The sequence below is a fragment of the Xyrauchen texanus genome, chromosome 47, assembly GCF_025860055.1.
Source record: "Xyrauchen texanus isolate HMW12.3.18 chromosome 47, RBS_HiC_50CHRs, whole genome shotgun sequence".
Taxonomy (NCBI): domain Eukaryota; kingdom Metazoa; phylum Chordata; class Actinopteri; order Cypriniformes; family Catostomidae; genus Xyrauchen; species Xyrauchen texanus.
The window spans coordinates 18,961,203-18,985,034 of NC_068322.1; the positions used below are offsets into that span (position 1 = coordinate 18,961,203).

The following is a 23,832-nucleotide window of genomic DNA, read 5'->3' on the forward strand; positions in this document are numbered from 1 at the left end:
GACACATTTTAATCTGAACACAACAGCCCTGAGACATTTGTCTTCATGCACTGGTGGTCTTTGAGATTAACATACTAACACTGACCTATTTTAATAAGCTGTGGCATCCATCTCATTTTGGCATCTGTTTTCTGTCTTGTGTTTATTAATATCCTTTAATTATGCCTTTGAAACTTTGGGGTTGATTTATTTTGGATGTTATGAGGTAGGGATGCGTTACTTATGCACGACTAGTCAAACAACCTAGTTGATTAATGAAGTCGACTAGTTAAGGGGTTTTCAAACTTTTTGATGCCAAAACCCCCAAATCTGATGATCCCCTTACGAGGGATTCCTGTATATACTATATATACAGTATATTTATATTTACAGAAAATAGTTAGCTTGATATTCAAATTAAAACAGGTTTCCAGAATATTTCAAAAACAAATTAATTGATAAAAATTCTAAATAATTTGTATGTCTCATTAAAAAAAGATACCTCTGTCTGCAAAATAAAATAATTGTAAATTAATCTATTGATGTCCAGACAGTTTTTTGAATGCAGAATGAAGCAGTTATAATATAAAATTCAGTAAATGTATTATTATTATTGAGTTAAACATAGATAAATTATATGTAGTTAATTAATATGTTAATGAAAGCCCACATAGTGTATTTATCTCTCTCTCTCTCTCTCTTACTCTCTTAAATTTTCCCGGACCCCCTAGCTGTGGAAAATGCTAATTCAAATAGAAAAATGCATTTGCATTTTGCATTTTACATTGCAAATTGAATTAAGCAATTAATTAAACAGCCCCTTATGGCGTCCTGGGGGTCCCAATACCCCAGTTTGAAAACCCCTGGACTACTTTATCTAGATATTTTCTTATATTTACATTTTTGAATTGATGTTTTTAAAGGAATAGTTCACCAAAATAAATTAATTCTCTTGTCATTCATAATTGTTTCTCAGCTCTGTAGGTCTATACAATGCAAGTGAATGGTGACCAAAAATTTGCTCCAAAAAGCACATAAAGGCAGTATAAAAGTAATCCATACAACTACAGTGGTTTAATCCAAGTTTTCAGAAGCGATCCTATTGGTTTGGTGGAGAACAGACCATAATATAACTCCTTTTTCACTATAAGTCTAAACATCAGTCTTATTGGCGATCATGATTTCAAGCTTGATTATATTTCCTAGTGCCATCTAAAACACTGCACATGTGTCAAGCACTAAGAAGTGTAATTAATCTTGAAATCATGATTGAGGACTGTTCTCACCCAAAATTGATTAGATCTCTTCAGAAGACATGGATTTAACTGCATGACCACTTATGGAATACTTTTATGCTGCATGTATGTGCTTTTTAGAGCTTCAAAGTTCTATCCAAAATTCACTTGCATTGTATGGACCTACAAAGTTAAGATATTCATCTATAAATCTTAATTTGTGTTCAGCTGGAGAAATTCACATCTGGGATGATGAGAGACCTTTTAATTTTTGCGTGAACTATCCATTTAATGACGGTGTTCAAAGTGTGTTGTGCCTTTGAGCCCTCTGACATCAGTCTTTTACATTTTAGTTTAGCTGTTTTTGAACAAACATGTTGTCTTATGGAAACTACCACTTATAAACATGTCCAAATACAGTCAGGTAAACCAGAAATCAGCCTTATTATGCAGGGTTTCCTTAACATTGATTTGTTGATTAGTCGTTCAGGCAACTGAGCACTAGTCTAGCCTAGATTTTGCAAATGGGTAGTTTTGGATATCCTACTTTACATACCTGCGTACTTCTCTTTATGCATTCTGCATGCATAACCTAATTTTGGGTGTATGAGGAAGCCGGATGTATTGAAGTGGTTTGGGAACAGTCTCGCCCACAGCTGCATTAGTATCGTCAGCTGCAAAGCAAAGAGCATCCTTGATGAACTCATGATGCTGCCTTTTTTGCTGAGCTCAAACTAACATGCCACACATTGTGTGTATTTAAAAGCTAATTAACGCAAGAGGCTCCATTGTTATAAGACACCTTCCCATCCTACGGTCAAAGAAATTCCAAGCGGAAGTTGCCTGGATGAGCGCTGTTTGCTTACTCAGTTCAGCATATACAGTGAGGAAAATAAGTATTTGAACACCCTGCTATTTTGCAAGTTCTCCCACTTAGAAATCATGGAGGGGTCTGAAATTGTCATCTTAGGTGCATGTCCACTGTGAGAGACATAATCTAAAAAAAAATCCAGAAATCACAATGTATGATTTTTTAACTATTTATTTGTATGATACAGCTGCAAATAAGTATTTGAACACCTGAGAAAATCAATGTTAATATTTGGTACAGTAGCCTTTGTTTGCAATTACAGAGGTCAAACGTTTCCTGTAGTTTTTCACCAGGTTTGCACACACTGCAGGAGGGATTTTGGCCCACTCCTCCACACAGATCTTCTCTAGATCAGTCAGGTTTCTGGGCTGTCGCTGAGAAACACGGAGTTTGAGCTCCCTCCAAAGATTCTCTATTGGGTTTAGGTCTGGAGACTGGCTAGGCCACGCCAGAACCTTGATATGCTTCTTACAGAGCCACTCCTTGGTTATCCTGGCTGTGTGCTTCGGGTCATTGTCACGTTGGAAGACCCAGCCTCAACCCATCTTCAATGCTCTAACTGAGGGAAGGAGGTTGTTCCCCAAAATCTCGTAATACATGGCCCCGGTCATCCTCTCCTTAATACAGTGCAGTCAGCCCTGTCCCATGTGCAGAAAAACACCCCCAAAGCATGATGTTACCACCCCCATGCTTCACAGTAGGGATGGTGTTCTTGGGATGGTACTCATCATTCTTCTTCCTCCAAACACGGTTAGTTGAATTATGACCAAAAAGTTCTATTTTGGTCTTATCTGACCACATGACTTTCTCCCATGACTCCTCTGGATCATCCAAATGGTCATTGGCAAACTTAAGACGGGCCTTGACATGTGCTGGTTTAAGCAGGGGTACCTTCCGTGCCATGCATGATTTCAAACCATGACGTCTTAGTGTATTACCAACAGTAACCTTGGAAACGGTGGTCCCAGCTCTTTTCAGGTCATTGACCAGCTCCTCCCGTGTAGTTCTGGGCTGATTTCTCACCTTTCTTAGGATCATTGAGACCCCACGAGGTGAGATCTTGCATGGAGCCCCAGTCCGAGGGAGATTGACAGTCATGTTTAGCTTCTTCCATTTTCTAATGATTGCTCCAACAATGGACCTTTTTTCACCAAGCTGCTTGGCAGTTTCCCCGTAGCCCTTTCCAGCCTTGTGGAGGTGTACAATTTTGTCTCTAGTGTCTTTGGACAGCTCTTTGGTCTTGGCCATGTTAGTAGTTGGATTCTTACTGATTGTATGGGGTGGACAGGTGTCTTTATGCAGCTAACGACCTCAAACAGGTGCATCTAATTTAGGATAATAAATGGAGTGGAGGTGGACATTTTAAAGGCAGACTAACAGGTCTTTGAGGGTCAGAATTCTAGCTGATAGACAGGTGCAGCTGTATCATACAAATAATTAGTTAAAAAATCATACATTGTGATTTCTGGATTTTTTTTTTTTTAGATTATGTCTCTCACAGTGGACATGCACCTACGATGACAATTTCAGACCCCTCCAAGTTCTCCAAGTGGGAGAACTTGCAAAATAGCAGGGTGTTCATATACTTATTTTCCTCACTGTAAATAGGCTGAGGAATGGAGGGCTCATTTGTTGGCCGGTTTACTGAATGCCGGTGTATTTGCAGGTTTTGGAGCATTGGGATCCTCACAGCAGTCCCACCACCAGTCTATCTATCCATGCTCTTCCCCACAGTGCTCCGTATCTACACTGGCCCTCAGGTCCAGAGTTTGACCTGGGCAAGCCTGACCCCTATGACCTGTATGAGAAGTACAGGGCTATCTTTGAGAATAGGCGTAAGTAACCAATGCAATGTCTTGGCCAGTGCCAAGAGCTGCCGTTGATGCCTTTCTATGCATTTTACTATTTTCTACAGTTCACCTGAAGTATTTTCTAAAATACAAACACATGAATCTTAGCTCACTTGCATGTGTTTAATACATCAGTGCATACACATATTAATCTATTTATTGCTATATGCTATATTTAAAACCTATTGCATATGGAAGGGATATGTCTGAACTGTCAGCAGAGACGTGAAAGTAAAGCTGTGCCACACCAGACTCTAATTTATTAATGAATGGTTGTTTTTTGTAAGCTTGATCCTTGTTTCAAAGGAATGAAGCATCATGATGTTCCTTAATGTTTCATTTTCTATTCCTCATTCCTATTCCATTTGTTTTCTATAGTTCTCTTTTCAATCTTCACAGCTTGCAATGACAATGGTGAATGACAATGACAATTGCCAATGGTGATGACGGTTGATATAGTGTGTTGGTGTCATTTGATGATGTCATGATCTTGTCTTTGACATTATCCTGAATTTGCCATGATCATGCATAGAGGTGTTGACAAATGGGACTTGATCATTTTAAGCAATGTGTTATGCATAAATGCATACATTATATTACATATTGGAATACAAAAACACACTATTAAAGTTATGGGAGCAAGAAACACTGTGAATGGCTTCTGTTGGGAGAGATTTCTCAATGTCAAGTTCTCTTTCTGGTGTAGATTCTCAACTCCTGAAGACTGATTACATCTCACATATTTTTCTGAAACTGATCTTATTTTATGGGGAAGATGATTTATAAAGTCATAAACACCCTCGTTTTGTAAAATGGCACTTCCCAAACTGACAACAAATGTTTCGGTCTGTTCAGTTAACAGATGTTGAAATATGAAGTTGATGTAGTTGAATCTGTGCAAAGATTATACAGTCAGTATAATAATAAGGGAGGCAAGTAGGTTGAATTGCTCAAACTCAGAGAGCGAGAGGCAGCTGTATGCTGCGTGATATAGCAGAAAAAAATGTAAGTCAATATTTTTCAACCTTTTGATGATATTTAATACGTAGGGAGGTCCGGGATGAGTTGTCACATGGGGAAGATGTCACAAGAACTACATCTCAGTAGCTATAAGATTTACATTGAAAAGTCTGAATACACTAATATTTGTTTTCTCACACCTGGAGTCGCAAGTTCGAATCCAGGGCATGCTGAGTGACTCCAGTCAGGGTTCCTAAGCAACCAATTGGACGGGTTGCTAGGGAGGGTAGAGTCACATCGGGGTAACCTCCATGTGGTCACTATAATGTGGTTCTCGCTTTCGGTGGGGCGCGTGGTGTGTTGTGCGTGGATGCCGCGGAGAATAGCGTGAAGCCTCCACACGCACTAGGTCTCCACGGTAACTTGCTCAAGCCACTTGATAAGATGCGCGGATTGACAGTTTCAGACCAAGCGTGCCGCACAAGCCCTCAAAAGTGAAGCCAAAACGTCTCGATCGCCCCCCGGTGACTGGTCCTAGTATAGGTCATAAACCCCGCCTCCCCATGTTATTCAATGGGACGTGAGGCCAACTAAACAGCTTGGAGCTTTAAATTTAATATCTACATTTCTATAATTATTCAATTATTTTTTGCCATTGATTCAGTGAGAGTGAGGGCGGGGCCTTGATTTCGCGGCTTTACTTCCTGCTCACTACTGCGCAGGTCTGATCCCGAAATCGCAACTATGATTCGTCCTCCACCACCCGGATTGAGGCGAGCCACTACACCACCACGAGGTCCTTGAGTGCATTGGGAATTGGTTTTCAATGTTGGTTTTAAAAACCTGCTTCAAAACTGTCTTCAATTAGAATAATTGAGTGAATTTTAACCTGCAAACCAAAGTTCCAATATCGTCATATTTTTGTAATAGCTGTTGACAAGTAAACACAACAAAATCACATTCAGCAAGGGTCAACTACAAAACGTTGAACTATGTTCTCAGGACAAACGGAAGAATGATAATGATATTTTCTTTTCAATGCACCAATAGAACAATGCATAGCAACAGCATTATTGAACTACATACATTGTTTTACTTTTTGAAGCATGTAAAAATGCCATGTGCCGTTTTTGAAGCACCTTTAAATCATGACGCGTAAACAAAAAGTTGAATCTGTGTTTTGAACCGATTCACTGAAATGGACAGTTGAAAAGGAACTGACTGATGTAGTTGTGCTACTGAGATTTAAATCATAGACACTATTAAAATGTCACTATAAAAAAGGCCAGACCCACACAAATCCGCTTAAGGTTGAATGTTGCTTAAAAATCACCAACAAGATCATTTTGAAATTTTTTCAATTTGAATCTTAATCTTATTCAATATATTGGCCAGCCATAGCAGAGAGGCAGCAGGAATGAGGGCGCTTGATTGAAGACGGAGTCTCTGTCAGAATTAGAATCAGTCTCAAGAGACATGAGTAAGCTGTGTGGAAGTTTTCGGGCAGAAATGTGCTCCTCGTGCAGATCTCAATATTAGTTCTTGTCTGCTGTGAGCCAGGAGCTTAACTTCTGCCCTGACATGCTTTATAATTAAAAGCATGAAGTCAAGAACATCACTACACCACTGTTTTAAAGCAAAAAGAAGCTGTGCAAGAAATATGAACGAATCAAACCAAGTGGCATTGTTTAAAGAAAGACATTTCCAAAAATAAGTTTGTTAGGATTAACTGCAGATATACTGTTCAAAATGAAGACAAAAGCATTTACACAAAAAATAAAATAAAAAATGTTAGTGGAACAAAGTAAAAGTGATGAACTACAGTACACCTGTGGTTACTGTTTACTCTGCCTGGACATCTGTATAAACACCATGTGACTAGTTGCTTAAAAGCAATTGCAATATAATAAAACATAATCATAAGTGAGGATAGTTCTGAGAAAAAGTCACTTGGTTTAATATTTTGCTATCTAATTCAGTTACACTGAAGTGACATTTAAAGTGTGCACTGTATGCTGGGTTGGAAACCTCAAGGATTAATAGTGGTGTTTTTCTTATTTCATTACGGAACGTAGTTTGTAATCCACGCAGACTGACCAAAGCAAAGCAGGCGCATTTACTCATGCGAATAACCGAAAGTGATGCGCTGCCGGCTAGTGATGTGCGAATGGCTTGCATGCACTGAACGTGCGTATGTTGGGTATACTGCAGTCTCATCACATTTTAACTTTTTGTTTAGCCTCCCATTCGTCTCATAAAAACATGCAAGATGTAGATTGGAATGCAGATGCAGAATTTATATAATTGAAATCTACTCCTCTCTTGTTGTTGCTGGCGTGCCAGTGATTACCCCTCCATAGGTTGCCAACCCCTGCTTTAGCTTATAAACATTATTTATGATTGTTTGTTATCTGTACAATGCGTCAACATGTATCAGTCCTAAAGTAGAAAAACTTGTCATATTTTTTTTCGTTTATTTGAGTAAATTTCACATGTAAATAAAATAAGTTCATAACTTTTCAAAACTGGTGTTCTCAATATGCACCAAGCATGAATATAAGTGAATAAATGGTTTTGCTGTTTGCAAGTCAATTTACTCAATTTTTTTTTATTAATTTATTTTTGTTACATTTGGTAACTACATTTGTGAAGTTTGAAGTTCATTTTCTATTCAAAATTACCGATTCGTGATAAAAAAAAAATAATATATTTTTTTTGATTGTTACCGTCATTGTATTTTGCGCACCAATTGCTCAGGTCTGCGTGCACAGCTCTGGGTCTTGTTTCTTTTGAAATTAAAACAAGGTGTTGTTGCCCAATAGTCTACATAGCATGGATTACGCTTCCCTTGTGTGATGAGGTACATAACTAAATACTCTACATTGCAAAAATCATGGGAAAGTCACCAAGAATTATGTGTAGCCTTTACTAGAAAATAAGGTGTTACACTTGCTTGTGATTTCTGCATGGAAATTGTATCCTAGGTTTCTTTTTAAGTAAACCCCACTCCAAAAAAAGTTTTCAGTGTGGCTTAAAGGAATAGTTCACTCAAAATGAAAATGATCTCATTATTCACTTACCCTGATGCCATCCCAGATGTGCATGACTGTCTTTCTTCAGTAGAACACAAGTTAAGATTGATGGAGCTCTGTCAGGTCACTTTAATGCAAATAAACAGTTGCCAGCACTTTGACGGTCCAAAAGTCACATTTAGGCAGCATAAAAGTAATCCACACAGCTCCAGTCGATCAGTGAATGTCTTCTGAAGCAAACTGATAGATTTATGTAAGAAACAAGTCGATAATTAAACTGTTCCCTTTACAAAAGGCTTCACTACGATGTTGCGCTGCTAAGCGCTACGGGGAACAGCTTTCGCTGTGAGCCGAGCTGAATAATGTGTGGAACACGTCAATGAACATTGACCGGAATTTATAGCCTTGGCTGATGTAATCATTAGATGCACCTGAGGCCAGGCTATGAATGGATACGTCACCAGGTGTCGTCAGAAACTCTTTTTTCAGAGCGATTCTGTTTCTGTGTGTTTCACACACCCTGTCAAAACTTTCTTTCCTCTGTTAGGAGTTAGAATCAGTTAGACAGTGTGCAGTGAACTTTGTTCTTTGTTCTCTTTTCTCTTCTGTTTAGAAAATATTATATATATATATATATATTTCTAATAAAAAGAGAGAATGACTGAAAGCCGCAAACGGTGCGTGTTCCCCTCTTCTCGCTCTATAGCTGAAGACGACACACATCAGTTTTTGCTGTTTGTTTGGGAGCACGCTGCTCTCGCGTTGCAGCAGGGTGGGTACGAGCACTGCGATTTGCTTTAACAGGCAGAGTGCGTTGTGCTCGCCTCGCTTGCTTCCGGGAGTCAGCACTCTTGAAAAGAAGATCGTTCGTGGGGCTCTTGCATGGTTTTGGCTGAGGAGCAAGAGACTGGTTGATCCCTTTCTCTCACTCTCTCCCCAAACCCAGCTGTTTCTTCACATGATCTCGACGCTTCTCGGATCATGAGGTGGATCGCTATTCTCTTCCCGCCTCCGAGCTTTCCGTCCACGATAAAAAATCTACGGAGGAATTGCTCGATGTTGTTACTCGTGCGGTTGCCAGATTGGTCTGGCCACGCAAAAAAGAGACACCAAACCCTCCAAATTAGTGGATAGATTTTATCTTCCAGTCTAAGAAAGGGAATGCCTCATGGGTTCCTTCCCTTCTTTGATAAACCTCCATTAAGAGCTTTTTCGCTCATGGAGAACCCCTAAAAAAATAAAATAAATAAATAAATATATATATATATATTTTCTTCCCGTGTTCACATACACTCGACGTCATTATATTTGACTGTCGTGGGTGCTGAGGCACGGCGGTATTCAGTGATGCCGCCGGTCGAAGAGACGCTTGCGGGCTATCTCTCGCCGGGCTCAGCATCGTCACTTAAGAAGCCCTCTCTCCCCTCAAAGCCTTGTAGGACAACCTCCACTTTAGTGGGAAGGGCTTATCAAGCAGCAGGTCAGGCTGGTGCTGCTCTGCACACTATGCTGATCTGCACACTATGCTGTTCCTCCCAGTTGGGTGTTTTCGCTGTTCCTGCATTTTATTCAGGACTCGAAACACTCGACAACCCCTCAACAGGAAGTGTTAAAATATAATACCCATCTCAGAGATCCTGGCAGCGTGGGAACTTCTGCCGGATATATTATTTTCTGTGGGTCTTATAAGGGCGTCAGGATTTAATTCACTCGCCACTTTTCCGTGTTTCAACGGCATGTTCTCACTACCGTGAACCGGATTTCTTTTTATGTAAAAAAAAAATATATAACTCAATCTCCTGGTTAAAGGGGCCATGGTATGTGTTCCCCTTCCAGAGAGAGAGTTAGGTTATTACACTAAATACTTCCCGTTTCCCATGGAGGGTGAGGGGTGGCATCTGGCTTAGATCTTAAAGCTTGAACTACCCGTGGGTGTTCAAGTCCAAGATGATGCCTGTCAAGACAGTCGTGTCTCAAGCCCTACAACTCGTTTGGCTGGTCACCATCGATCTTATGACGCACTTCTATACTTCATTTAGAAGTTCTGCCACAACATGGAAAGCCTTGGCTAGAGGTCTCCCTCTGCAGCAAGTTTGTGGTGCGGAAGGTTGGTCCTCTCCGCGCACATTCATTAAACTTTTATAGTTTGGATGTTCTTGCCACTTTTGGCTCTTACGCCCTTGAGTTGACACCGAACAAGTTTGTGGTGCGGCAGGTTGGCACTCTCCGCACAAACTAATCACATTTTATGGTTTAGATGCTTTGCTACTCCAGACTCTTATGTCCTTGAGTCGACATCTCAGCCCATGCCTAAACAAGTTTGTGATGCGGCAGGCTGGTCTTCTCCGCTCACATTCATCAGTTTTTATGACAAGTTTGTGTTGCGATAGGGTTCCCTTCGCACACATTCATCGAACCTTATGGGTTAGATGCTTTGCTACTCTGGGCTCTTATGCCCTTGAGTCGACATCTCGGCTCATGCCTGAACAAGTTTGTGATGCGGCAGGCTGGTCCTCTCCGCTCACATTCATCAGTTTTTATGACAATTTTGTGTTGCGATAGGGTTCTCTTCGCACACATTCATCGAACTTTATGGGTTAGATGCTTTGCTACTCTGGGCTCTTATGCCCTTGGGTCGACATCTCAGCTCATGCCTGAAGAAGTTTGTGATGCGGCAGGCTGGTCCTCTCCGCTCACATTCATCAGTTTTTATGACAAGTTTGTGTTGCGATAGGGTTCTCTTCGCACACATTCATCGAACTTTATGGGTTAGATGCTTTGCTACTCTGGGCTCTTATGCCCTTGAGTCGACATCTCGGCTCATGCCTGAACAAGTTTGTGATGCGGCAGGCTGGTCCTCTCCGCTCACATTCATCAGTTTTTATGACAAGTTTGTGTTGCGATAGGGTTCTCTTCGCACACATTCATCAAACTTTATGGGTTAGATGCTTTGCTACTCTGGGCTCTTATGCCCTTGAGTCGACATCTCAGCTCATGCCTGAAGAAGTTTGTGATGCGGCAGGCTGGTCCTCTCCGCTCACATTCATCAGTTTTTATGACAAGTTTGTGTTGCGATAGGGTTCTCTTCGCACACATTCATCGAACTTTATGGGTTAGATGCTTTGCTACTCTGGGCTCTTATGCCCTTGAGTCGACATCTCGGCTCATGCCTGAACAAGTTTGTGATGCGGCAGGCTGGTCCTCTCCGCTCACATTCATCAGTTTTTATGACAAGTTTGTGTTGCGATAGGGTTCTCTTCGCACACATTCATCGAACTTTATGGGTTAGATGCTTTGCTACTCTGGGCTCTTATGCCCTTGAGTCGATCATCTCAGCTCATGCCTGAACAAGTTTGTGATGCGGCAGGCTGGTCCTCTCCGCTCACATTCATCAGTTTTTATGACAAGTTTGTGTTGCGATAGGGTTCTCTTCGCACACATTCATCGAACTTTGTGGGTTAGATGCTTTGCTACTCTGGGCTCTTATGCCCTTGAGTCGACATCTCAGCTCATGCCTGAACAAGTTTGTGATGCGGCAGACTGGTCCTCTCTGCTCACATTCATCAGTTTTTATGACAAGTTTGTGTTGCGATAGGGTTCTCTTCGCACACATTCATCGAACTTTGCGGGTTAGATGCTTTGCTACTCTGTGCTCTTATGCCCTTGAGTCGACATCTCAAGTTCATGTCTGAGACCTCTCGCGTTTTTGTGAGTACACTGCACAACCGTAGGGGTCCGGACTGCCCCAAGTGCGGTGGCGTGGGTATTGCGTTCCCTGTAGCGCTTAGCAGCGCAACATCGTAGTGAAGCCTTTTGTAAAGGGAACGTCTCGGGTTACATGTGTAACCCTTGTTCCCTGAAAAAGGCGGAACGAGATGTTGCGCTTCTTTGCCGCACTGGGACGTCCCAGGACTGCTCTTCAAAAAGAAGTATCTGACGACACCTGGTGACGTATCCATTTATAGCCTGGCCTCAGGTGCATCTAATGATTACATCAGCCGAGGCTATAAATTCCGGTCAATGTTCATTGACGTGTTCCACACATTATTCAGCTCGGCTCACAGCGAAAGCTGTTCCCCGTAGCGCTTAGCAGCGCAACATCTCGTTCCGCCTTTTTCAGGGAACATGGGTTACACATGTAACCCGAGACGTTTTCAACTTTAAATCGGAGCGCCCGTCCAGGGATCTGTTGTTGTTTGAAATGACCTTACTCTGACGGTTCATCTGTTGTCAATAAGCGGCACTTCAGAATTCTCGTGTGAACTCGCCGACGCTCTTCCGTCACGCAACTGCAACGTGATGCATCAACTGCTGGCAGGATGCCTTTAAAAAATTAACTTTTTAATTATCGATTTATATCGAATTGTCATTTTTGGGTGAACTAATCCTTAATTAGCATTTTTTTCTGTACTTTTCACTGTACTGTGTATTCCTTCTATTGCATAAGGTTTTGCATTTGTAAATTATAGTTAGTATATTTTCAGGTGTGTATGTTTACTCTATAAAAGCTGTGATTTATGGGCTGTCCCCTTATCTCTCTCTTTCTCTCAGAGCCAGGGCTTCCTCGAACGGCCCTCCCTGCTGACCCCTCCGGTGAGTAAATATATCTGCACCCAAAACAGAAACACACTGACAGAAAGAGTTCTGCATTACTCAATAAAGTAAAAGTCTGAAATTGATTTTTCATCCAGTTCTTGTGACCTTTATAAAATAGTACCTAAAGATTGTGGAATATGTTCAGAATACGTTTTTCTTTTCATCTTTTTTTCAGTTTTGGCAATTGTGTCATTTGTAGCTGCCTTGAGAGTAAACCTGTCCTTACAAGGTTCAAACAATTAATACAAACCTTTTTTTTTTTTCAATTTTCTGATGAATATGTGAGTTGTTCTTGACCATGCAAAACTTACCACCACAATGCTAGGATGTTGTGGGCCAGGGTCAAAAATGAATTGGGGCTCGGGGCTAAAATGGCACCGAAAGTGACGAAAACATTCTCCCAAAATTAAAAATGAAGTGGCCAAAAATATATTAGCGAATGTACTTGACTCAGTTCTGAGATAAATGTGTCACCAATGTTCCTCTGTACAGCGGATGAGTCCCACGAGGTGGAGGTACATCTGCGAAGACACAAGTCCGGTTTCGGCTTCAGGATCCTGGGCGGAGAGGAACCAGGACAGCCTGTGAGTCCAGAGGCACAGGAGAATTCTCGTACTCTAGAATTAACGCACCTGCTTTCAAAGACAGAGCTCACCATCGATAGGCAACATAACCCACACACTAATACACATCCACTGTCAGAAAAAATTAGCAAACATTTTACATTTAGCTTGCAACTGGGACAGTAACCTCAAAGGTACACCCACTGTATGCTTTACATGTCAATTGGAATGTATTTGTAGCTTATCTGTCCTAAAAAGGTACATATTAGTATCTTAACTGTCTAATCTGGCCCTAAAGGGTATGTATTAGTACCTTAAGGTATAAATAAGATACAGTACAATTGGTGTATTGCCCCAGTGACAAGCTGTTTTCCCCGTAAAGGTAACATTTTTGCACATTATTTTTCTGTACTTACGGTCAGAAAAATACTAGCACTAACTAACATTCATGCTTGTCACAAACACATTTTGTACCCTTCAGAAAAGCATATCCAGTCATCCAGTCACCAGCACTGGTTGTGTTTTGGATGCTTACAGTATATGCTTGTCCCCTGTATGGGATGATGGTGTGCTGGTTTGTCCCCACCAGGCTACTAAACCACAAACAAGCCTGCTAAAATTTCATCAGAAAGGCCATGTCGGCTGACTAGCTTGACCATTGTTTTGGATGTGAGCAGTATGCTCTGCTGGTCCACAGATTAGACCAGCAGCACCAAACCAGTTCTAAGCTTGTCTTCTCCGCAAGATACTACATAAAGATCAACTACATTGTATCTTCCATTCATTTACTTTTACTACATCTCTATTTGTATCTTATGTCATTTGTAATGTCTGTACACTGTTTAATAAGGGTCCATATTAACAGCCCTGTGCCTGTACAGATCCTGATTGGTGCAATTATCGAGAAGAGCCCAGCAGATAAAGATGGGCGTCTCCGGCCTGGAGACGAGCTGACGTCAGTCAATGGAATCCCTGTGGCAGGAAAACCTCACCGTTATGTCATCGACCTGATGCACGGAGCCGCCCGGAATGGACAGGTTAAACTCACTGTGCGACGGAGAGTTCAGCCCACAGGTGAACAAGATCAAACATAGAGGTCAAAAATTAAAGGTTTATTACTCAGGGACAATGTTTACAAAAGTTACCACTTTAACGGTCATTGGGCCTCTTTCATGAAACACGAGCAAAACACATTTTTTGTGTAAATCGTTTATAAAGCCGGTCTGACGTAAATTTTCGGATTCAACCAGAATTTTCTCCAATGACGATGGTGATGTGCTCAACTGATCCAGAGAAGGTTAATGGTGGTGGACATCCAAACTGAAAATGTCTACTCTAAAGCTTCATGTGAAGGTCATCCATTGACCTCTTGGACTGTTTAATTCACAAAAGAACCTCTGATGACAGCAAAATCATGTGTGAGGGTGGTCGGTAAGGAGGACACGGGAGGAAGATTGCTCCACTAACAGGAAAGGATTTTAATGACTACACTTCAGCACTTACAGCGTCACACAATAGTATCTTCAGCTTCACGATAATAAACTTTTCAGCTTCACAATAATAACTTTCTGGACCCAGGCTCTCTCCCCAGTCTGCTGGTTGTGTGGCTGCTTTTATACCGCTATCCCCATGCTCACTGGAATTAGAAACAGCGTAAGCACCCTTACTGCTTTCTCTCTCGCTCTGGAACAGGCGCTTGACCATGCCCCCGCTGCCACATACACCCACCGCCCGACTCAGGCCGGGGACCATCCGGCCTGCCTACCACTTCCCCCCCATTTCTGGAAAGGAAGTCAGCAACAGCCATCTGCGCCCACGGTCTGTGGATCACCTTGAATTTAAAAGGCTGTAGAGCCAAATACCACCGGGTGATGCACGCATTGGTATCCTTAATGCGGTGGAGCCATTAGAGTGGGGCGTGATCCAAACAGAGGTTGAAGGCCCGCCCCAGTAGGTAGTACTGGAGAGTGAGGAACACCCACTTGATGGCCAGACACTCCTCCACAGTGCTGTACTTTCTTTCCCCTAGGTGACCTGCCATCAGATTATAGTGAGCCACCTGGAACACAATTTCCCGGTGACTCCATATTAAGAGCTGGGTTGTATCTTCTTTTGTTTGAGCATCCTGCGTCACTCTATACAACCGCACGTTTATAATCGAAAAATAGGGAAATGAAAGTGTGACGCTCGGTCGGAGTTGTTGACCATCAATCACTCTCACTTGGTCAAAGGTGTGCTTGAGGGTTTCGTCTCGCAACTGCTTCAAAGGGAAATCCCCTTCCGGAAAACCCCTAAGGATGGGAGGGGCCACAGCCTCTCCCCCCTCACATCATCTTTATGTGGAGCTGACGAAGATGGCCCTGGCTCCGCCTCCCCTGCCAGAGCATCGTACACTTCACATCTCACTGCTTTTTCGCAGGACCCATCCACAGATATTCCCTTTAATACATTCTGAAATTCAGGTCAATTAGTCCCCAGAATCAGCTGATGGGTGAGGCGGGAACTAACCGCGGCCTCCACTCTATGTTTTATTCTCCGAAATTTAATAGCAAGGGTCGCCAAAGGGTATTTGTGAATATCAACATGCACACACTTCACCCTCACCGTTTTAGCTGTGCCCAATGCCCCATGTTGAACCAAGCATTGAAGGATAGTGGGTTGATTAAAACCTGTGTCCACCAAAGTTTTGTGCATACTCCCCTTTGATTCTTACCGGTATCGGTACACTCTGGCTCAGTTGGGGGCAGCCTGCAGGATGTTGGGATGCAGACCACCGTCCCCAGCTCCATCATGGGGCATTGATCCCAGAAGGGTCCTGTATCCCTGCAACTCCAGCAGGCCGGCCGAGACGCCACACCCACACCTGCGTCAGCGGACACTTCCACCTGAGGGGGAGAGTGGCAGGGCACTGTTGAGGCAGGGGTGTGTGCCCACCACCTCGTGTGGGGAACTGCCCGTGGTGGGGGAGCCCATCGCCTCCGCGGGGCAGGAATGGACTCTGGGGAGAGAGCAGAGTGAGGGGGAGGGAACACACAGGGGAGGGGGAGAGAGAGAGAAAGAAAAGGGCTCATTCGCCCTTGAGTACACCACCATATGGTCCTCCGCCAGTCGGACTGCTTCCTCCAGTGACGCCGGGCTGAGACACTGGACCCACTCTGCCTTTCCCTTTGGCAGTTGACAGATCAACTGTTCCAACACCACTCGGTCGACAACTCCCTCGACGTTGAGAGTCCCTGCCAGCAGCCACTTCCGGCATACTTCTCAGAGCCGTTGGTAGAACGCAAACTGGTGGCCAGTCCTCTCCAGCTTCAGGGCTCTGAAGAGCTGGTGGTACTGCTCTGGACTGCAGTAGATCCTTCTTCTTTAGATCCTCATAAGCCAGGAGGTTAGCCACCGCCAGTTGTTTTGCCACGAGCTGGGATTCCCCAGACAGCAACGGAAGGAGTCTGACCGCCCATTGGTCACACAGCCCATCCCAGATCTCCGCGGTTCGCTCAAAAAGATCAAGGAAGGCCTCTGGGTCGTTTTACGTCCCCATCTTTAAGAGTGTGGGTGGGGGCAGGGGGCTGTGGCTGTGGCTGTCCGGGGTCATGTGCCGGTCTTCTGCTTGAGCCGAGAATCTCAAAGAACCAGCGGTCCTGTACCTGGCGCAGCTCAAGCAGAGTTTGTTGGTGAGTTTGATATAGGCCGGCAAGGGACTGGAGGACTTCAGCCAACTGGGTGGAGGGCTCCATGGGACGTACTTCCAACTTCGGGTCCCGGGTTTTGGCACCAGTGTGAGGATGGTCAGTAAGGAGTACACAGGAGGCAGGTTACTCCATTCACAGTTAAGGATTTTAATGACCACACTTCAGCGCTTACAGCGTCACACAAAAGTCTCTTCAGCTTCACAATAATAAACTTTTCAGCTTCACAATAATAATTTAATGGACCCAGGCTCTCTCTCCGTCTGCTGGTTGTGTGGCTGCTTTTATGATGCTCTCCCCATGCTCACTGGAATTAGAAACAGGTGGCATAATTTAGCTCAGGTGTAAGTGTCCTTACCACTTTCTCTCTCTCCGGATGGGCGCTCTCCACACCCCCGCTGCCACAGCAATGACTGTAAGTTCCTCTCTTAGTTTTTAGAACGAATACACTCCATTTAACAAATATATATATATATATATATATATATATATATATATATATATATATATATATATATATATATATATATATATATATATATATATATATATATATATGTACTGTTTATATACTGTTCAAATAGATGTTAAAAGCTTCCTATTCTTAGTCTGAAGCCTTATATGATGTTTTCATGGGCGTGGATTATGATAATTGTGAATGAACATGCATGAATGCTCTATTTACGAATGTTTGGTATTCACTTACATACACGTTTCACAAACAAATCTGGGGAATACGTAGCATTCGTGAATCTGGCAGAACATTTTCAGGAAGCTCCATTTTACACGTAAATTACTCCCAGTTTTTTCTTACATTTACGAAATTTTCATGAAAGAGTCCCAATATACTTAAAGAAAGGTTCTTATGGGCTGAAATATGTGCCACCAGAAACTGAATTTGAACCATTTATATTTGAATTTGAATGGCTAAACTTGAATAATTGCATTGAAAAACTGAATTTGAATCACATCATTTGAAATTGTATTGTTTAATTAAAATTGAATTTATTCAAAAACTGAATCTGAATTGTATCATTTGAAATTGAATTTATTCGTTTGTAACTGAAGTCCAATAAAATTTGATCCTCACTGAAAATTAAACTCTCTATATATCTTCACATTCACTTCTCACAATTCAGATTCAGTTCTCAAATTCAATTTCAAGTTACTGAGACAGACATCCGGGTAGTTGGAGGATGAAGGAAGAGCAATCGAGCGCAGATCGATAGATAGCGTTCATTGGCGCACAGGACTCCTCTTGGGCCAATCAGCACCAATGTTTTGGAGCACAGTACGTTACCCGCCATGAAACTATGGAATTACGATTGTGTCAATAGTAATGAATGTAACTTTATAAAACTGAACGTAACTTTTTCAGAAACTATCAAAAATATTCCATTACAAAAGAAGAAAAACACAATTAAAATGAAAAAATGAACTCAGTCGCATCGAATTTAACAGGCTCTTCAAATATGCTTCATTTTTTGTTAATGTTTTTCAAAGATTCGTTTTCGCAAATCGTGGATTCTGAATACATTGCCACAGATTTCGCTTAGGCTTCGCAGTTTTTCGTTTGCTGTTTTGAGACAAACCTCTCGTGGGGGTGGGCTTAACAGTGATCTACTCTGATTGGATAGTGAGCTTTTCATGGACAGGTGCTTTCTGACCCGGATGTACAGACGTCACTCAGTGGCGCGCATATTAGAAAGCTCTCGCGGTGATTTGTAGTTATGCAATACGTCGTGCTTTGTTGTATTACTTACTAACAATATTTGACCTATAATTATATAATTTAATATTATATGAGACCTTCGATCGTCTAATAATCGTCTTCGATCAGTCTGTAAAGATGAGCTCTCAGGAGAGACACGGAGCGGCATCATCTTCCTCCTCTTGTCCTTCAAGGCAGCTTGAAGTAAGTTCGTGTTACTGAAGTAACCAATAACATCGATAAAACTTTTATTCATGTAACGTTACAGTGTGCAACAGTTCTGGCTTTATTTTGCAAATTTATTGTTGTATTGTAAATGCATGCTAAATAAAATGTTGCTGTTTTGTCATTGTCATGACTGCAAAACTGAAACCTGGCCATATCTTGGTCCACTGTTTGACTCTGCCCTGACTGCTGAACGGACTGCTGCTGACCCTGCCTTGTGCTGGTATTCCCGAGCGACTGGTTAAGAATTTCAAGGTTGTTATGTACAGATGCAGCATCTGCACCAAGATTTCTGCCTTGCTGTAGAATGAAGACCAGTTTGATATCTGCACTGTCTACATTGACACGTCCTTGAATATAATAACTGTGCAAAAGAGCAAACAATCAAACTACATAACATCATGACATGACATCAGTGCATTGCAAACTTGTGAATGACAATAAAAAATTATAAAAAATATATAAAATCATGATATTTTATATGTGTTTATCAAAACATTGTGAATAAATATAATGAAATATATGCAATATTCCACCACTGTGTTGAAATTTAGAGTGTTTTCTGTAAAATTAGAAAATTGTATCGATGTTATTGGTTACTTCAGTAACACGAACTTACTTCAAGCTGCCTTGAAGGACAAGAGGAGGAGGAGTGGAGCATTTGTTTAATAAGCAAGGTCTTTTATTCAGATATTCAGAATTTCTTTCTGAATACCAAATACCAGTAACCCCAAAAGAATTTGCTACAGTAATGGGTGCTATTCCCTCTGGTTTATGTATGCTTTTTAAAAACCGTAATTACTTCACCCCAGTATCTACTGCATCCTTTCCTAAACCTTGTGATACTTCTGTTGGTCAAATCTGTTTTTCAGCGTCAAAAGCTAAAAACTATAAGATCTTTATTTCTTAAGGATTTGATTTCTGTTCCACCTGTTATTTCCTTTTGGAATAATTAGTTTGGTAACCTTAATTGGAAAAAATCTGGTCTTTACAGCAGAAATTCATTCTCACAAATAAAGTGAAAGAAATGTCCTTTAAATTGATACACAGGTTCTATCCTGTTAAGAAATTTATACAAAGATTTAAATCTGACATTGAGCTAACATGCTCTTTTTGTGTGAATTCTGATGAAACAGTGGTTCATTTATTTTGGTCGTGTCATTAAACTCAGAAGCTCTGGAATGAAATTGATGTTTTTATCAAGTGTAAGATTTTGCCAGGCTTCTCAATACATATTAGAAACATTATATTTGGGTATTTTTATTCAGACCCCACAAACGAAAATGTCTGTTTTGTTATTAATTTAATTATTTTCTTAAGCAAATTCTATATTCACAAATGCAAATTTTTAAACTGTAAACCTATCTTCTCTGTCTTCTTAAAAGAAATAGAAAATTATCTAAATTTGATTTCAGTATCTACTAATAAGAAAGCCATAAGGACTGTTAGAATCTGCATTGCATTTGATCTCTTCATGTGAACATTTTTGTGTGATGTAATGCCCTACCTCTTCTTTTATTGTTATATACATTATTATTATTATCTTTTTTTTTAATTATTATTATTTTTTCTATTTATTTTTGTCTTCTTTATTGTTTTGGTTGATATTATGTGATGTACGTATGCTTTCTCTTTTGTATGTTCCTGTTCTTTGCATTAAAAAACATATATATATATATATTTTTTTAAATAAATAAGAGGAAGATGATGCCGCTCCATGTCTCTCCTGAAAGCTCATCTTTACAGACTGATCGAAGACGATTATTAGACGATCGAAGGTCTCATATAATATTAAATTATATAATTATAGGTCAAATATTATTTACATATTGTTAGTAAGTAATACAACAAAGCACGACGTATTGCATAACTACAAATCACCGTGAGAGCTTTCCAATATGCGCGCCACTGAGTGACGTCTGTACATCCGGGTCAGAGAGCACCTGTCCATCAAAAGCTCACTATCCAATCAGAGTAGATCACTGTTAAGCCCACCCCCACGAGAGGTTTGTCTCAAAACAGCAAACGAAAAACTGCGGCGTAAGCGTAAATCTGTGGCAGTGTATTCAGAATCCACGATTTGCGAAAACGAATCTTTGAAAAACATTAACAAAAAATGAAGCATATTTGAAGAGCCTGTTAAATTCGATGCGACTGAGTTCATTTTTTTTTCATTTTAATTGTGTTTTTCTTCTTTTGTAATGGAATATTTTTGATAGTTTCTGAAAAGGTTACGTTCAGTTTTATAAAGTTACATTCATTATTATTGACACAATCGTAATTCCATAGTTTCATGGCGGGTAACGTACTGTGCTCCAAAACATTGGTGCTGATTGGCCCAAGAGGAGTCCTGTGCGCCAATGAACGCTATCTATCGATCTGCGCTCGATTGCTCTTCCTTCATCCTCCAACTACCCGGATGTCTGTCTCAGTAACTTGAAATTGAATTTGAGAACTGAATCTGAATTGTGAGAAGTGAATGTGAAGATATATAGAGAGTTTAATTTTCAGTGAGGATCAAATTTTATTGGACTTCAGTTCCAAACGAATAAATTCAATTTCAAATGATACAATTCAGATTCAGTTTTTGAATAAATTCAATTTTAATTAAACAATACAATTTCAAATGATGTGATTCAAATTCAGTTTTTCAATGCAATTATTCAAGTTTAGCCATTCAAATTCAAATATAAATGGTTCAAATTCAGTTTCTGGTGGCACATATTTCAGCCCATAGGTTCTATGGTAAATACAAAGTCTTAAGGTCTGTTGGCAAAGTCTGTGATATGATGTTGATTACAACAGAAAATAAGTCTTACAGTCTTGTGTTTAAAGTTTGAACTTACAATGGAAGTTTCACATTTCAAATGGCGCAATCTTTCAACTCCAGTTAGCATTCACAAGATACATTCAAGGATAACAAAAAGGGACACGATGTAACAGTCCGCTAAGTACTGTTTACTTGGACCAAACTCCACCCATAGGAATTAAATTAATGATGTGCAACCAGAAGTTCATCCACCTACAAAAGTAGTCCCACATTAAAAGGACATTTTATAGATTGTTATAGCTCAAGTAACACATTTTGATAGAATAATTGATATAAGCCCTTTAACAAAAATATGAGCTTGAATGCTTTGCCCCATTGACATCCATTGTACGTACTATGTACTTATTATTGTTAAACATAATTTTTAATTTATGTTTGCAAACTGAGATTAATATTTCTGTCTGTGGCAATTGACAGCATGCCACAAATGCTGTCAATGAAGCGTAACTTGTTTTGAAAACGGAATATCACTGACTCAACACTGATTTGAAAGGTTAGGGTTTGTTAGTTTCTGACAGTTACAATAATTACAGACTGTTACAACATGTGTATGCTTGTCATATATAGGGATGTAGGAGGTAATGAAGGTAAGGTAATGGGAGGTAATGAAACAGGTTCTATAAATCCACTTCTGCTTGTAATACGTCTACTATCTCTATCTCTATTGCTTGTCCACAGTCTAATATTTCTTGGTGTAGCTAAGGCTCATTGCCTATATCTAACTCATTCTCTCATTCTTATCTACCCTGGACAATCGTTTCTCGCCCTCCATCTCAGTGGAGCAGTAGGAGGAATGTCTGGCTGCTGGCTTTATTGGCTTACTGTTTGATAAAAGAGAGGCTTCAGACCAGATTTAGACGAACCCTTACTAGCTTGTCTATCTCTCTCTCTTTCTCTATTTCTTTCACTCTCATTGTTATATATATATATATATTTGGGTTGGGGGGTGGACAAGATAAAATAACTTTTTGTGTAGGAAACAATACAGATCAATATTTAATTCCTTATTTACTAATTCTTGACCCTGCTCAGTCAATCTCCACTTTAACTTTCACTTTCTTCTTGTGTTTTTGGTGATTCACATTCTTCATGCATATCACCATCTACTGGGTAGGGAGAAGAATTTCTAGCAAACAAATTTACTTAAATATTGATCTGTTTCTCACCCACACCTGTCATATCATTTCTGAAGTCATGGATTAAACCACTGGAGCTCAACATTTTGGCAACCCTTCACTTACATTAAATGGACCTACAAAGCTGAAATATTCTTCTAAAAATCTTCATTTGTGTCCTGAAGAAAGAAAGTCATACACATCTGGGATGGCATGAGCGTGAGTAAATGAGAGAATTTTCATTTTTGTGTGAACTATTCCTTTGAGTAGCACATGGGGAGCCACATTGTCCTCCTTTTGAGATACAATGTTCCACAATGATTTAGGTCTTGTATATTTTAAGCCCAAAAGTAGTTGTGTTCTCATTCTAATGCATGATGAACAATTTTCTGAAGTTTGTGACTGGTGGAATGTTCTGCTGAAATATTGCTCTGCAAATATTGATACTTTTCTATCTTTATAAAAGCTAAGCATAATTATAAATTATTTTATCATCTCTACTTTCCTGGTAATTTATTAAACCAATTAACACACTCTCTACATCAGGGATCAGTATTATTAAAACGAACTTATGAAAAATATTTTTTTTAAATAATATTATTAAAAATAGCACTGTTTTATTCTATTACAATAATACTTTTAAAGCTACTCTAGTTATTCGGCCAAAAGCAGAGAGTGGTTTTCTCGTTTCCTTGTTATTGTTGTTTGATTAATAGCCTTTATATGACGTAGCCTACGAGGCAGTGCTCAATTCATTTACATGTACACTTCAAGTCCAACATTTTTATGCAAATATGCTTTTTGTCCCTGTTTAAATTCACTTTAGACATAAATGACTGCGTTTACATTAAATCCTCACCAAGACGGGCATTGGCAGAATTTATAAAGTGTATTTGATAACTTAGGCGTGAACCTGCATTAGCGCTCAAACATTAGCCACCTGTCAATCAAACAGCGTGCAGCAACAGGAAATAAAAAGTCAATCTTTTATATTTTATCTAGATCAACAAACCAGTGGTGCTCACCTGTTCTAGATGTAGAACATGGGCTAAATATAGAAAACTACTCAAAAGTGTGATCGAGGACATCTCTCTTTTTTCAGATAAACCTCTAGATAATTTTATTGCCCAGCCCTATTGATAACATTGCATTAATCTCTCACAGAAGCCCAATAATCTC

At 40.4% G+C, this 23,832-nt stretch overlaps 1 protein-coding gene across 1 annotated transcript in view; it reads left to right on the forward strand.

The window, feature by feature from the left end:
• LOC127639271 (membrane-associated guanylate kinase, WW and PDZ domain-containing protein 2-like) overlaps positions 1 to 23,832 on the forward strand; it is a 321,578-nt gene that overhangs the window by 264,326 nt on the left and 33,420 nt on the right. The window contains exons 12-15 of the mRNA XM_052121194.1: positions 3,752 to 3,920; positions 12,479 to 12,520; positions 13,016 to 13,107; positions 13,968 to 14,160. Of these exons, the coding sequence (XP_051977154.1) occupies positions 3,752 to 3,920; positions 12,479 to 12,520; positions 13,016 to 13,107; positions 13,968 to 14,160 (496 nt within the window). The remainder of the gene's footprint in view (positions 1 to 3,751; positions 3,921 to 12,478; positions 12,521 to 13,015; positions 13,108 to 13,967; positions 14,161 to 23,832) is intronic.